The 13,256-nt window shown below is 34.1% G+C and overlaps 1 protein-coding gene across 12 annotated transcripts in view; it reads right to left on the minus strand.

Annotated features, from left to right (window-relative positions):
- CHD9 (chromodomain helicase DNA binding protein 9) overlaps positions 1–13,256 on the minus strand; it is a 225,627-nt gene that overhangs the window by 94,709 nt on the left and 117,662 nt on the right. For 9 of the 12 annotated variants that reach the window (XM_059152717.1, XM_059152723.1, XM_059152721.1 and 6 more), the window contains one exon: positions 5,636–5,967. In XM_059152717.1, the coding sequence (XP_059008700.1) occupies positions 5,636–5,967 (332 nt within the window). Of the gene's footprint in view, positions 1–5,635; positions 5,968–6,762; positions 7,024–7,123; positions 7,520–13,256 lie in introns of those variants that run through there. The other 3 variants (XM_059152727.1, XM_059152725.1, XM_059152728.1) reach the window with 2 other exon arrangements.

Raw genomic sequence — 13,256 nt, forward strand, 5'->3', positions numbered from 1 at the left:
AGTTTTTTTTGTTTGTTTGTTTTTTTTTTTTTTTGCAAGCCAAGTGAAAGAAAGACACTGTGGCTATTTTTAAAGTTATAAAATATAAACTTTAAAAAAAAAGAAACACTTTAAATCTGGTGAAATTTCTCCATTTTAAGGGTCAACTCAAGACTCCAGCTTAAACTCCTCTGGGAAAAGCAAGTTTTAAAAGGGTCCTTTATTTTAGTTAATCCTTCAGTTTGTGAAAGTAACATTGTCTTGTATGCTCTTGGTAACTTGGACTATAAATTACTTCCTGTTGAAGGGCAGATAGGATTTTTTAAAAAAGTTGAATTCACTGAGTTGTTTCATACAGTTACTAGGGATACAAGTATTAGCTAAGTATTAATAATCATGGTCAATATATTAACACAGTTTCTTATTCTTAAAAATTACTTCTTTTTTAAAAAGAGAAGGGTGTTTATGTTGAAAAATATGGACAGAGTAGGAGCATTAAATCGAAAACTTTACATGGTTCTAAGATACATATTTTCCCCACATATTAACATCTATGAAATCAAGATTCATTTAATACTCAAACATGAGCCATAGTTTTAACTGGCAATATTTTTTTTCTTTCTTACTGACACATACAATAATGGCATGCCTTGGGGCGCCTGGGTGGCTTGGTGGGTTAAGCCTCTGCCTTTGGCTCGGGTCATGATCCCAGGGTCCTGGGATCGAGCCCCACATTTGGGCTCTCTGCTCCATGGGGTGCCTGCTTCTCCCCCCCTCTCTCTGCCTACCTCTCTACTTGTGACCTCCATCTGTCAAATAAATAAATAAAATCTTTAAAAAAAAAATAACGGCAAGCATTATAATCAATGACATCAATGTTGTTAGCAAACAACAACACATTGTTTGCTAACAACAGGCCTTACTAATACATTTTATGTAAAGATATAGTTCTTAAAAATGGAACTGCAAATCTTCATTGAATTCATAACAAATATTATAGGCTGTATCAATTCTTTCTACAGATGAATGTGTTTCAGATTTTCACTGAGTTTAAGCTTAGATCTAAGGAAGGAAGTCAATAAAACATTTTACCTGTTTGACATTTAAAAATTATAGAACCTCTAAAGACTATTAATTGTATATGATTAATAATCTTAAAAAATGTAATAAATTTATACCATATATTTTTCAGGGTTTTTTTTGGTCAGATGCCAAGAAACAATTAGTTAATATATTTGTATTTTATCCAGATATTAAATTCTTATTTTGAATACATGCAATCAGGGTCTCATTTGTTACTTTATTAACAACATGGACTACGAAGTGAAAATTCCCAATTTCTGATGACCCATTATATTTTCCCTCAGAGTTTGTTAATTCATTTTCCCTTATATATTTTATTTAGATGTAAATGTATCTCTACAGACATGCATATGGACAAACTGACATGTTAGTTTTATTTTAAAAACACATATACATATATATGTATATATACAATGCAAGGTAATTAATAAATGTTATTTTCCTTCTTTCTTTTTGGGGACTCAAACAAACTACAGCAAAAAAGGGCACAATATAATTTCAGAATTATGTTTTATTGTTTTTCCTTATAATATGATGTCCTTAATTTCCTTCTTCCCTTTTTTTTTTTTTAAGATTTTATTCATGTATTTACCAGAGAGAGAGAGAAAGCACGTGCACAAGCAGGGGGAACAGCAAGCAGAGGGAGAAGCAGGCTTCTGGCTGAACAAAGAGCCCAATGAAGGACTCGATTGCAGGCCCTTGGAATGATAACCTGATAGAAGGCAGAGGCCCAACCAAATGAGCCACCCATGAGTCCCAACATCCTTAATTTCTGCTTGAATTTGATAAATACTTCCTAACTCAGAGTTTTCTGCTTTCACTCAAGAGAAAAGCTACTTCTAGCCACCTGATGCCTAGCAACAGAAAGAATAATTATGAATACAAAAAAGAAAATAAGTCTAATCATGAAGGGCTGATTAAATTTATAGAGCCACAAAACACTTTAAGTATCAAAATCATTCTACCTATGCCAATCCAACAATCTGTAACACACAGAAGTAAGTTCTAATTGACAACATGGAAACATTAATTTAAATGTTAAAGTTATAAACCATAAATTTAAAAATGCTCTTATTAAATCATGTGATATACTACTATATAATCTCAAATAGAACCATAAGAAAATTCTAAAGTCTTAGAATGAATTTATTTTTGACTCTAATGCTCTACTATTACTTAAACCATTAGCTATGTCCCTGTGGTTTCAGTGAAGGATTAGCTTGCCATTTCTATTTTTGATTTAACAAATCAAATTCAGCCATTTGGTAACATTTAATATTTAATCTCTTACTCATTCATTCATTCCATAAAATTCATGCCATTCCATTCATGGAGCATCTTAATACTAAAGAAATATCTGCTACTCTAGGTTGAAAGGCAGCTTGTTAGAACCTGACTGCCAAGATCATGACCAACATTAAAGTAGAAAAAGGCTGTTACCCTACATCACTTCGTTATTTTACGCTTGCCATTTCAACTCACTCCCTTCCACATAATTGCAAATTGCAAATAAAATTTACCTCTCTTAAATGCTACCCTAGCTACCTGATAAACAGAAGCATGCTCGCATGCTTAAAAAGACATTAAAAAAGTTAAACTATTACCCCTCTTAACAATTAGCAACTGTTTTAGTTTTTCTGCTTGATTTTTTTTTGTTTAAGTAGACGTGCTACCGAAGTGAACACTGTCTGCCTAACTTTTTAACTGGTCCTATCTTGGAAAAGAGCCTTAATGGATAGAGAACTTAGGCAGACCAGTGAAACTTTAGGCTTGAAGAAAGGGGTGTGGCTCTTGGCCGCAGCCTTCTCCCTAAATAGCTGCATGCTATTTATGTTTTCAGAAAATAATGACTAACATTTATTAAATTCTGGGTACAGCTCCATATGCTTTACATGCTGTTAAATCATTTTATCCCTAAAATAACACCATGAGGCAAGTACTATCATTATCCCCTTTTTACACAGGAAGAAATTAAAGGTTGGAGAGGTTAAGTATTTGTCCAGGGTCACACTGCTTGTAGGTGACAAAACTGGGATTTGGACAAATGCTCCTGGCTCCAAAGCCAACGATCTTAATCCAATTAGCACACTGTGTGCCAATGTAACTCACAGAGGTGTAAAGATGAAAGGAGACTATACTCAAGGGCTCTAAAAAGGGCCCTTTCTCCTTGTATTTTTTTAAAAATTAATCTACAAGAGTAGCAGAAATGATAGAAAGGTTTCAAACATACTAGTAAGCAGAAGCAGTACTAGTTTTCCTCTTTCTAGACCATATCAAACTACAAGTGTGGGTGAAATGAACACCAGCTCTGACTATACATCAACCATAGCTTAGCGTTTACAAATTTAGCTACTCTCAGAATTTCTGTTTCACTGCTGGCGGTTAAGCTCCAGCATACATTCCCTTCAACTTTATCTGGCATTTGTCTTTTGATAGTGGCAATAGCCCAATTCTTCTCAAACGAACAAAAATAAAATTTTCACACACAAATATGTTTAATATATCATAAAATGCTGTTAATTAAAATTACACAACCTAAACTTAACTATTTAAATGACTTCACAGAAATTTAAAAATTCAAAATTTAAATATACCAGCTTATTGGAAAGTACAGTAACATTTCAATTGACTAGGATAGGAACTCTAGGTTTTAATGAATTTCATTTCCAACTATGTTCCTCCAACATGATAATCTTTATCTGATAAAGATGACCAAGAAGTCACTGTTTTACTGCAACAGCTTATAAACAATATATAAGGCAAACCTCCATTCTACTTCCATTTTACTTTATGGGGCTGCAACTTATAAATTCCTTTATCAAAAGGATGCTCTTACACTCTCAATAAGTTTTTTTCTGGCAACTGTTCAGTGTCTTGCCATGTATTTATCCTTCCAATACAATTTTCACCTATTTTCTCACAAACACTCTAAACACAACTACTAAATTGACCAATGCTGTGCAATATTAAAATGTTACTAATAATCTACCTATTTCTAACAAAAATATAAAGATCACAGAATAAGTCAGACATTCTACTGCAATATATTACTACTCCCTATCATATTCACATGTTTCAAAAATCCAGTTTCTCTCTGTTATGACTGTTTCTAATTTCCCCTTATGTACATTGTTTTCTTGAAACACATTCATTTCTGGTATCTTTTGCCTCCACCTATTCCCTCCCAAATTTAAACTTATTGTAACTTTTGAAGTTTCCCTACCAGTTTCTCTTAGTTTGTGCACTATTTTTTTTAATGCCCGTCCAAATAGTATATACAAGCACTTTGCCTATGTCTCCATATAAGTTGAAACTAGAAAACTTAAATTATACTAGTTCTTAATACATTAAAGGATTAAATATGGGATTTCCTAATTAAAACTAGACATAATATTGGAAAAATAAGATACTTTCATGCCAAAACCTTTAAATATAACAGGAGCACAAATTTAACTTTCAAATTTCATTTTTGCTGTCTGCAAATAAAATATGAAAATCACAAACATTACTCACTGCTCTATTATGACAAGAGAGCCCATGTTATTTAATGGTTTGGACTGAAAGGCCTCAGGATATGACAATATAATTCAGTTTGGTGGCTACATTTAAAATGCTGAGAATTAATTTTTTTTACAAATTTGTATTAGTTCTAAATATCTATATAATGTATCAATTATTTCTTAAGCAAATGAAGATTTTCATAATAAAGAAATTCTTTACTATGTACTTTGTGTGGAAAAAAACCAGATTAAACACTTTATCTAAAATTTCACATAACGCCTTCAAAAATGACAAAATATTCTTGCAAAAATAATTCTAAACTGTTGACCTTGGGCTATTTTTACCCTTGCATGCAAAAATTTAAATACAACACAAATATTAACATTTATTATATTTTATTTTTTGAAAATGTATCAGATGAGTAGTCAAATAAAAACACCAAAGATTAATGTAGCCTTCTAGAGCAATTCCTTGGCCTTATAATTGTCTTGGAGCATTAATCCTCACCTGGCCTCTTTATTACATAAAGTAAATCAGAAAGACAGTGAGGGAGTAGACCAGGAAGAGCTGAGACCTACTCAGAGTTGATTTAAATGGTCTTAGTTTTCTTGTCATTCCATTTAGTCCAAAGTTGTGGGTTTATGAGAAAAGATTGGATCTCACATTTCCAAACTATAAGCTGCCCAATGAAGTACAACTAAGAGGTAAAGAAATCTTATCCAGGATTTCAATGCACTTTCTGTCAAGAAAGTGAATTTGGAATGGGCACAACAATGGGTTTTGTTTTGTTTTCCTTTTTCCATTTTATGTATGAAATATTTTTCTACTTTAAATGCCTTTTACTAAGATTAACGTACAATAAGCTACGATAGCAGAACTGTAAAATTCAGTAAATCTTGGAATATTCCCCAATTCATTCAAAAAAGGAAATAAGGTACACACAAAATCTAACAACTTAAAACTTCAAAGAGGGAGTTAATACATTACACACAAATCAAAAGTAAAAGATGGAACAGACTGCGCTTTGATAAAAAAATACAAAGGAATTAAGTTTAATTCTCAACCAACTTACCCAATTTTTGTCTTCTCTTTTAACTTAGAACAAGTTTTTGTTTTTTTGCTCTCTTTGTCCTTTGGCTTCGATTTCATCCGTCTACCTTTCTTTTCTTCTTTTCCTTCAACTGAAGCACTAGGAAAGTTTTCAGGACTCATTACTCGAGGAATATTGCGTTCCCCACGTTCCTTTGCTTTTGCTATGGCCTCTGATATTATCCGATTAGCCTTTTCTTGCTTGCTTTCTGATTCCACTTTTTTTCTCTGCTTCTTCTCGGACATGATCCTCACCTGGGTATTCTGCAACTTAGTATATGTCCCAGAACCATCACTCTTCTTGGAAGATGGAGGCTAGAGAAATCAAAATACTTTTTATACAGTGTATCAAAGTACACCAAAACAATTAACAATTAACATAAATAAACATTTAAAATTATGCTTCAAGTAAAATATGTGAGCCAGTATGTGAGTGCTACAAACAAATTTAAAATTAAAACAGTTTGCTGATCTGGACATTAGTGTAGGTATAAAATAAAAAGCTCAACTACTGCTTTTAAAAATGAAGGTTAAAGAAAGATAATGTAGATTCACTGATATTTTCACAGCGTTCTTGATTAGTTGATTCAAATTCTGTCCTGTAAACACTCTGTGCATTTGAATTAAGTCTTTTCTTTCCTCCTCAGGACTCCAGAACTCTGAAAATTATTAATAAATTTAAAATAGCAATTTTAATTTAGAGTGACTACTCCTTGGTTTATTATAATTTTTAGAAATCTAAAGCTTCTCTGTTTCACACGAAATTAGAACTAGAACCTGAAATCACTTAAATCATTTTTTAAATGTGCAATCTATGCAGAAACATAGCTAGTTAGTAAACAGACATTCCCATACTTAAAATTAGAGAAAGTTTTAGTTTTTCCGTGAAGGAGTTAAATGTGATTTTTTTTCCCCTCTCTTTCTATATCATAATTATTTGGCTCAAGCAATTCTGGAAAAAAAACCCCAAGTTTTACAGTTTGACGTTAAAATTATTAATATTTTAGCAATATCACAGGAAGCAGATCAACAGCATTTAAAAAAAGAATCTCTTCTTCAAACACGCATTCACCCACAGAGACTTAGATCACAGTTTTGTTATGTTCTTACCCGTAAACATGCCTCTGACTATAGCAAAGGAAAAAACCACCAGGAATCTCCACACACATTTTCATGCTGGTTCCAGTGTGCTTCACTGGATATCTTTTCTATACCTGCCTCATCAAAGGTTTCATAGCAGTGCTGCAGCACTGGGAAAGGAAGGAGGGTTTAGAACGCTGACTAAAATGCCACCTTAAGGCCTACAGGCTATAACAAATAACCAAGACTGGAGAAAACAGCAACAAGCTCAAGATGGCGATGCAGTACGACTCCCGCAGCAGCAGCCAGTAATAAGGAAGGTTATTCAATCCCATTAGCCTTTTAGCCCAAAGAACCCCTCCTCCTCCCACTCATTCAGGCTTTCACTTACCCTTCCTCTTGGCCTCTTCACTGAAGACATTTTTGGCGTCAGACAAAGGCTTGCCCTCTGCTTTTTCACCACCCCAGGCAGTGCTCAAGAAAAAAGCATTGAAAGAAGATTCCTAAATGGCCTATTTAGCAAGCTGCAACCAAGAGATGCACAACCCTCCACAAACACACATTGTGATTTATCAACACATTTCTGCCTTGGCAAGTTTATATCCACTGTTCATCCTATTTAGGTATGAAAAAGGCCGTACACCCCTCCTGAAGAGCTGAGTTTCCTCAATAGCTGTAAGCAGATAGCCAGATTCCAACAAAGCACAGAAAGAAATGAATGCACAAAGCATCAAAATGCATCAGCATGAATATTAGAGATGTCGTTAAAAATACTGACTCCTTCTGCGGAAGTAGGCCAGCAGATGGTGCTACCAGTTATTATTCCATTAGACTCTGCAATTTAACCCCCAATGGACTGTTCTTCCCTCCGTGTAACACATTAACTCTTGCTCTGCCACTTCCTGCAGTCAAGTTTTTTTAAAAAACACCTAAAACCTGATTTTAAGAGCTCATCTGAAAACTAAAACTGTGGTGAAACGGCTTTATATAGCTATCAATATTAACAAACAAAATCCGGTGCAATTTTTACTGGAGAAAGTTACTTTTCTCCAGGATACCATAAAATACTGGAAGTAGGAAAATAGCCGACGAGGAGTGAAGGGTTAAGGAGCAGGTCATGCAAATGAACACAGAACAAGTGACTTCTCTTTAAGAAATTAGATAAGTTCTCTTCTGATTCTTCTAACAAAAAGCTAACAGACAGACGAAGCTATTTTCATTTAAATTCTAAAGAGAAGTTTAAGATTTCAATAAAAACACTGGAGAGCTGTCAGTACACCCACAGAGAATAAATAACAACACTTATATTTTTTCCTTATTTAAACCTGGAGAAATACATTAGTTTATTTTCCTAACATAAAAAGACTAATAAAACCTTCCTGACCTTTACCCTTCATGATCTATTTTAACTGAACAGTGGAGTTTTTCAGATAAAATTCTAGTTTCAGTTGCTGGCTAAAAATAAATAACAAGTCCTCCTGAAGTTCAGGAACTTCTCTTCCTGTAAAAAGTTGAGACTGTTTTAATAAGTAATGCCCTAACATACCTAAAACAAAATTTTCACTGCTTCAAAATTCAAGTTTACTTCTTTATTAATACCATGTTTTTCAGTTGGTCCTGGAAAGTTATATGATATTTCTATCAAAGAACATTTTTTTTTTGTTTGTTTCTTTCCCTTTAAGCACCAAAGGTCTCAGAATGGAGCAACATTATATGACCAATGTCCAGGAGAGACCAATCTGGCCAGCAGGGGAATAAATTAAAATTTAGAGAACCACTAATGGCAAGGAAAGGACCTGACCATCCTGAGAGGTCGTTCACAAGAACCACTGAGTAAGGGCTTAACACTTAGTGCATACTAAGTGCCAGGTACTACTCTAAGTATTTTTCACATAATAACTCACTTAATCTGTAACAGTAACAGGGAAATGGCAATAATGGAGAGAAGAGGAGTAGCAAATGATAGATGTACTCTTACAGCAGTATTACAAAATGCTGGAACAACCTGAGCACAAGCAAAAAAAGTCATAATGACAACAATAGTAGTAAGAGCTAGCACATATTTAATCCCTTCTGCATTCTAGGCACTATTCTTCATTATGTGTGTGTGTGTGTGTATATATATATATACATATATATATATATATATATATATATATACTCAATATTTAAAACAACCCTGTGAGGTATATATATACTTATAGCTGAGGATACTGATACATGAAGAAGTAACTCACCCCAGATCACCTGGTGAAGCAGGGATTAAAAGGCAAAGAGCCTCATGATGAGCACCAGCCTCCTAATCATATGTGGTTCAAACAGCATAATGTACACAGACTGATCTGAATACAAAAGAAGCCAAACAGCTTTCTCAAAATTGCAGAGACACTAGCAATAAAGCTAGGATGAAATGAATTTTTATTCCTGTGCCCTTTCCAAGATGTAGAAATCAATTAGATACAGGCAGGTGAAGAGCAGGGAGCGTAAATGCTTAGTTTCTAGACCAAGTGCTGGTTTAGCAGAAGGTAAAAGAAACAGGTTATCTAGTCAAGAAAGGATGCATATATGTATGCAGTAAGTTTAAAAGCTCTAGTAACTGAAAATTTGAAGATCGGATCCTCAGGGAGGTCAGGGCTGGAATGGAAGATGTCAGTTCTCTTGTTTTCTTTCAATATCCTTAACTCACTGATACTATCCTCAGAACCGAGGATGATTTCCAAAATATCTCATTTCTCCCATTAAAGCTTTTCCATTCTATTACTTGACTCAAAGTCCCAATTATTTAACAATAAATCTTAATAGTAAACAACAATAATGAAATCCATGGTCAAATATTTCTTCTGCTATTAGAAGACAGTATTCTTTTTTAAGATTTTATTTATTTATTTGACAGAGAGAGAGAGAGATCACAAGTAGGCAGAGGCTGGCAGGGGGAAGCAGGCCTCCCGCTGAGCAGGGAGTCGGATTCGGGTCTTGATCCCAGAACCCTAAGATCATGACCTGGGCTGAAGGCAGATGCTTAACCATCTGAGCCACCCAGGTGCCCCGAGAAGATAGTATTTTAAAATTATATTCCCACAGAACATCCATACTGAGGTGTTAAGTAAAACATTTTTAATGTAGGTCATTTCCCAATCCACACATATACCACAAACATGCAAAAGGGTAGCTGATATGCTTTTTTCAGTGCCACAGTCTTTCTCTTTTCCCTTATGAGTGTTTACTCATTAAATTGTCAGCTCTACTTAATTGTATTTTGTTCTATCTTTCTCCCCATTCCACAGCTCCTGCTGTATCAACTTTCCACTTATTATGGTTACGCTGTAGTTATACAGAAAAATATCTTCCTTATCTGTAGTAAATACATATTAAAGTCTTCAGTGGTGATGTAATATCAGGTCTGCAATCTACTTTCCAATTCTTTACAAAGTGGAAGAATTTCTTTGTACTTCACCTCTGACTTTTCTGTAAGGTTGTCATAGTTTCAAATTACTTTTTTTAAACAGAAGTTGTTTAAAAATCAAATATAAAGGCAGAGGTCATACTCCCCCCAAACCTATATGATAAATGAAAAAAAAAAAAAAAAAAAACCCAAACATAACAAAAAGGCTTATATTTTAATATCATATCTAAATTTTATAAGACAAAGAAGTCAAAGTGAAACATAATGATGATCTCATATGTGATATATTAATTATGTTGATAGCAACTGAAAGGAATATATGGAAGATCTGATATATCATATTTTGTTATGGGGTAAACTCAAGGATTTATGGTATGAGTGTTTTTAAACCACAGCCACAGATCATGACCTAATAGCAACTCATGATATAAATTTAGTGGGTCCAGACCAGCACTAAAAAACATGAAATAGAACAGAATGAAAAAGTATGATCGCCAGCCTTTATGAATGCCACATATTAGAAAATTAAAAAGCTTTCATGCCACCTGTTATATCTTTTTTCCTTTATGACAGAAAGACGCAAAGAGATTTGTTCCAGAAATTAGATGTGCTAAAATCTGAGGGTGAAGCCAGATCTCTCCTTTCTTGATGGAATGATTATCCCACATACTCACCCAACCCACACTGGGAATCTGTCCATTTCAAATATTTTAGTTGCATACAAATAATTTATTATTGGCAGGAATGGAAATTATAAATTTCCAAGAGGAAGGGGAGAATAATCACATGGCTATACTCACATGTACTATAGGTGACAGTCTCCTCTGTTGGGCGAATGTTCTAGTTCACATATTTTTATTTATTTACTTACTTACACACTTATTTATATTATTTATTAGAGAGAACAAGCAAGTGAGCACAAGCAGGGGAGGGGCAGAGATAAGGAGAGAACCAGACTCAACTTGGGGCTTGATCCCAGGACCCTGAGACCATGACTTGAGCTGAAGGCAGAGGCTTAACCCACTGAGCCACCCAGGAGCTCCCATTTCACATATTTTTAAAGTAACATGAAAGACTACAAGGTCTCAAATATTAAAACCGAAGCAATTTCTTAGTAAGAATAAAACAAAGAAAAAGGAATTTTCAACAACACAGATAAAACTGTGTGATATCTAAAAATCTTCCAACCTTCCTCAGGAGAGAGGGCCGCTAAGCTTCAGGTCCAGGGGTGAGAGTGGACAGAGAGGCTCCAATGGAAGACAATTTAAACAGAACAGAGATAGCAAGCCATGAGTGAAAATGAGTGTTACTGCCTGCAGAGACAATGCGGACAAGAGAGCCAACAGGGAAACTCCAAAATACCAAGTTCAAGGAATTGCAGAAGAGGAGCTAATGAAGGAAAACAAACAGCAACCATAAGAATGGTAAGGTCAGTCTCAGCAAAAGGGTGGTGTCATGGAAGCCAAGAGGAGAGCATTAAAAATTCTGCAATCAAAAGGAAAGCAAATATAGTAATATGATATTAAAACTTACAAAGCATTTTAGTTCTCTTAAATTGCTTGTGATAAGCTGGTGTGCTAGTTTCAAACCTTTTTAAGAAGAGTTATATTATTTACTTAAATATTCATATAAAACCAACCTTCTAAAAACAATAAATTTGTAGTTTATCTTAATAATATGTGCCAAACATTACTGTGGTGACTTCTTCTGGATTTTATTTATTGCATAGAACATGTTTTTTCCACAAACTACCAATAAAGACCTGCTTTAAATGAGAAAAGAAGGGGAAAAACTGGCCCAAGAGCAAATTATAATCTGTCAAAGACTATTTCTGAGTTTTACCCTTAGATCTATTTTCAGAGTTTTTGGTGGAAGCAAAGCAATTATTTTACTTGCTTTCTTCACATCTGTGAAGTGCCATGTTCACAAACTAAAAAGGCCTACTCTCATCTCGTGACCTGTACTAGTACCCAGGTCTCCCGTTCAGCTAACCATGACATTCATTTCTTTTTTTAGTGTCATCAATCTTGAACTTTACATCGATAAGGTAATACTATTAAAAGTATTGCCTTTATTTTAATCATCCACACAGCAATTCAGGCAAGTAGTACATATTCACAAAAGTTGTATTTTTCTTAATACTAATTTGTTTTATGACTTACAGCAAATACGGAGAGAGAGGAAACATGTTAGAGGACATCATTCGGTGTAATCAGCAATATCCAGAATGTGGGAAACTCTACATATAAATGACTCAGTCTCTTCAGCAAAGGAAGAAAACAAAGAGATTTAAGACTAAATGATAAAAGAGAAAAAAAAGAGAGACACTTAAAATACGTATCAACCAAATGTAATGAGTAGCCCCTGTTTTGATAGGTACCTGAAAAGATCAACTGTAAAAATACATTTATTAAACTACTAGGGAATTTTAACTTAGACCAGATACTTAATTATGAAGGAATTATAATTATTTTTTAGGTATAAAACTGATTTTACAGTGGTGTTTTAAAGACAAAAAGTATTAGACTTCTAGCTATTTAAGTTGAAATATTTATAGATGAAGTAATATGACTGAGATGTGCTTCAAAATAATGGAGGGAGTGCCTGGGTGGCTCAGTGGGTAAAGCCTCTGCCTTCAGCTCAGGTCATGGTCTCAGGGTCCTGGGATTGAGCCCTGCATTGGGCTCTCTGGTCAGCAGGGAGCCTGCTTCCCCCTCTTTCTGCCTGCCTCTCTGTCTACTTGTGATCTCTCTCTGTGTCATATAAATAAAAAATAAAATCTTTAAAAAAGAAAAAAGAAATGTTATATAATAAAGAAACTTAAGAAGCTATATTCTGGGAATAACAAGTAGCTTGGCATAACAAGAAAAGGTATATTAAAAAAATGATAAGCAACAGGGACTAAAACGTAATAGTTTAGATTATCAAAAGTGTTATATGTTATGTTAAAATATCTGGACTTTATGCAGAAGGAATGAGGGAATAGATAAATGATTAAATATAGAGAAGGGTATCCATTTTTTAGATTTAGCACTGCTAGGCAGTTTTAGTAATAATACCTGAATACTTGATGAAAAATTTTATTCATTTACTTATTTTTGAAAACTTTCATTTATTAAAA

This window comes from Mustela lutreola, chromosome 16 (assembly GCF_030435805.1).
Source record: "Mustela lutreola isolate mMusLut2 chromosome 16, mMusLut2.pri, whole genome shotgun sequence".
NCBI classification, from domain to species: Eukaryota; Metazoa; Chordata; class Mammalia; order Carnivora; family Mustelidae; genus Mustela; species Mustela lutreola.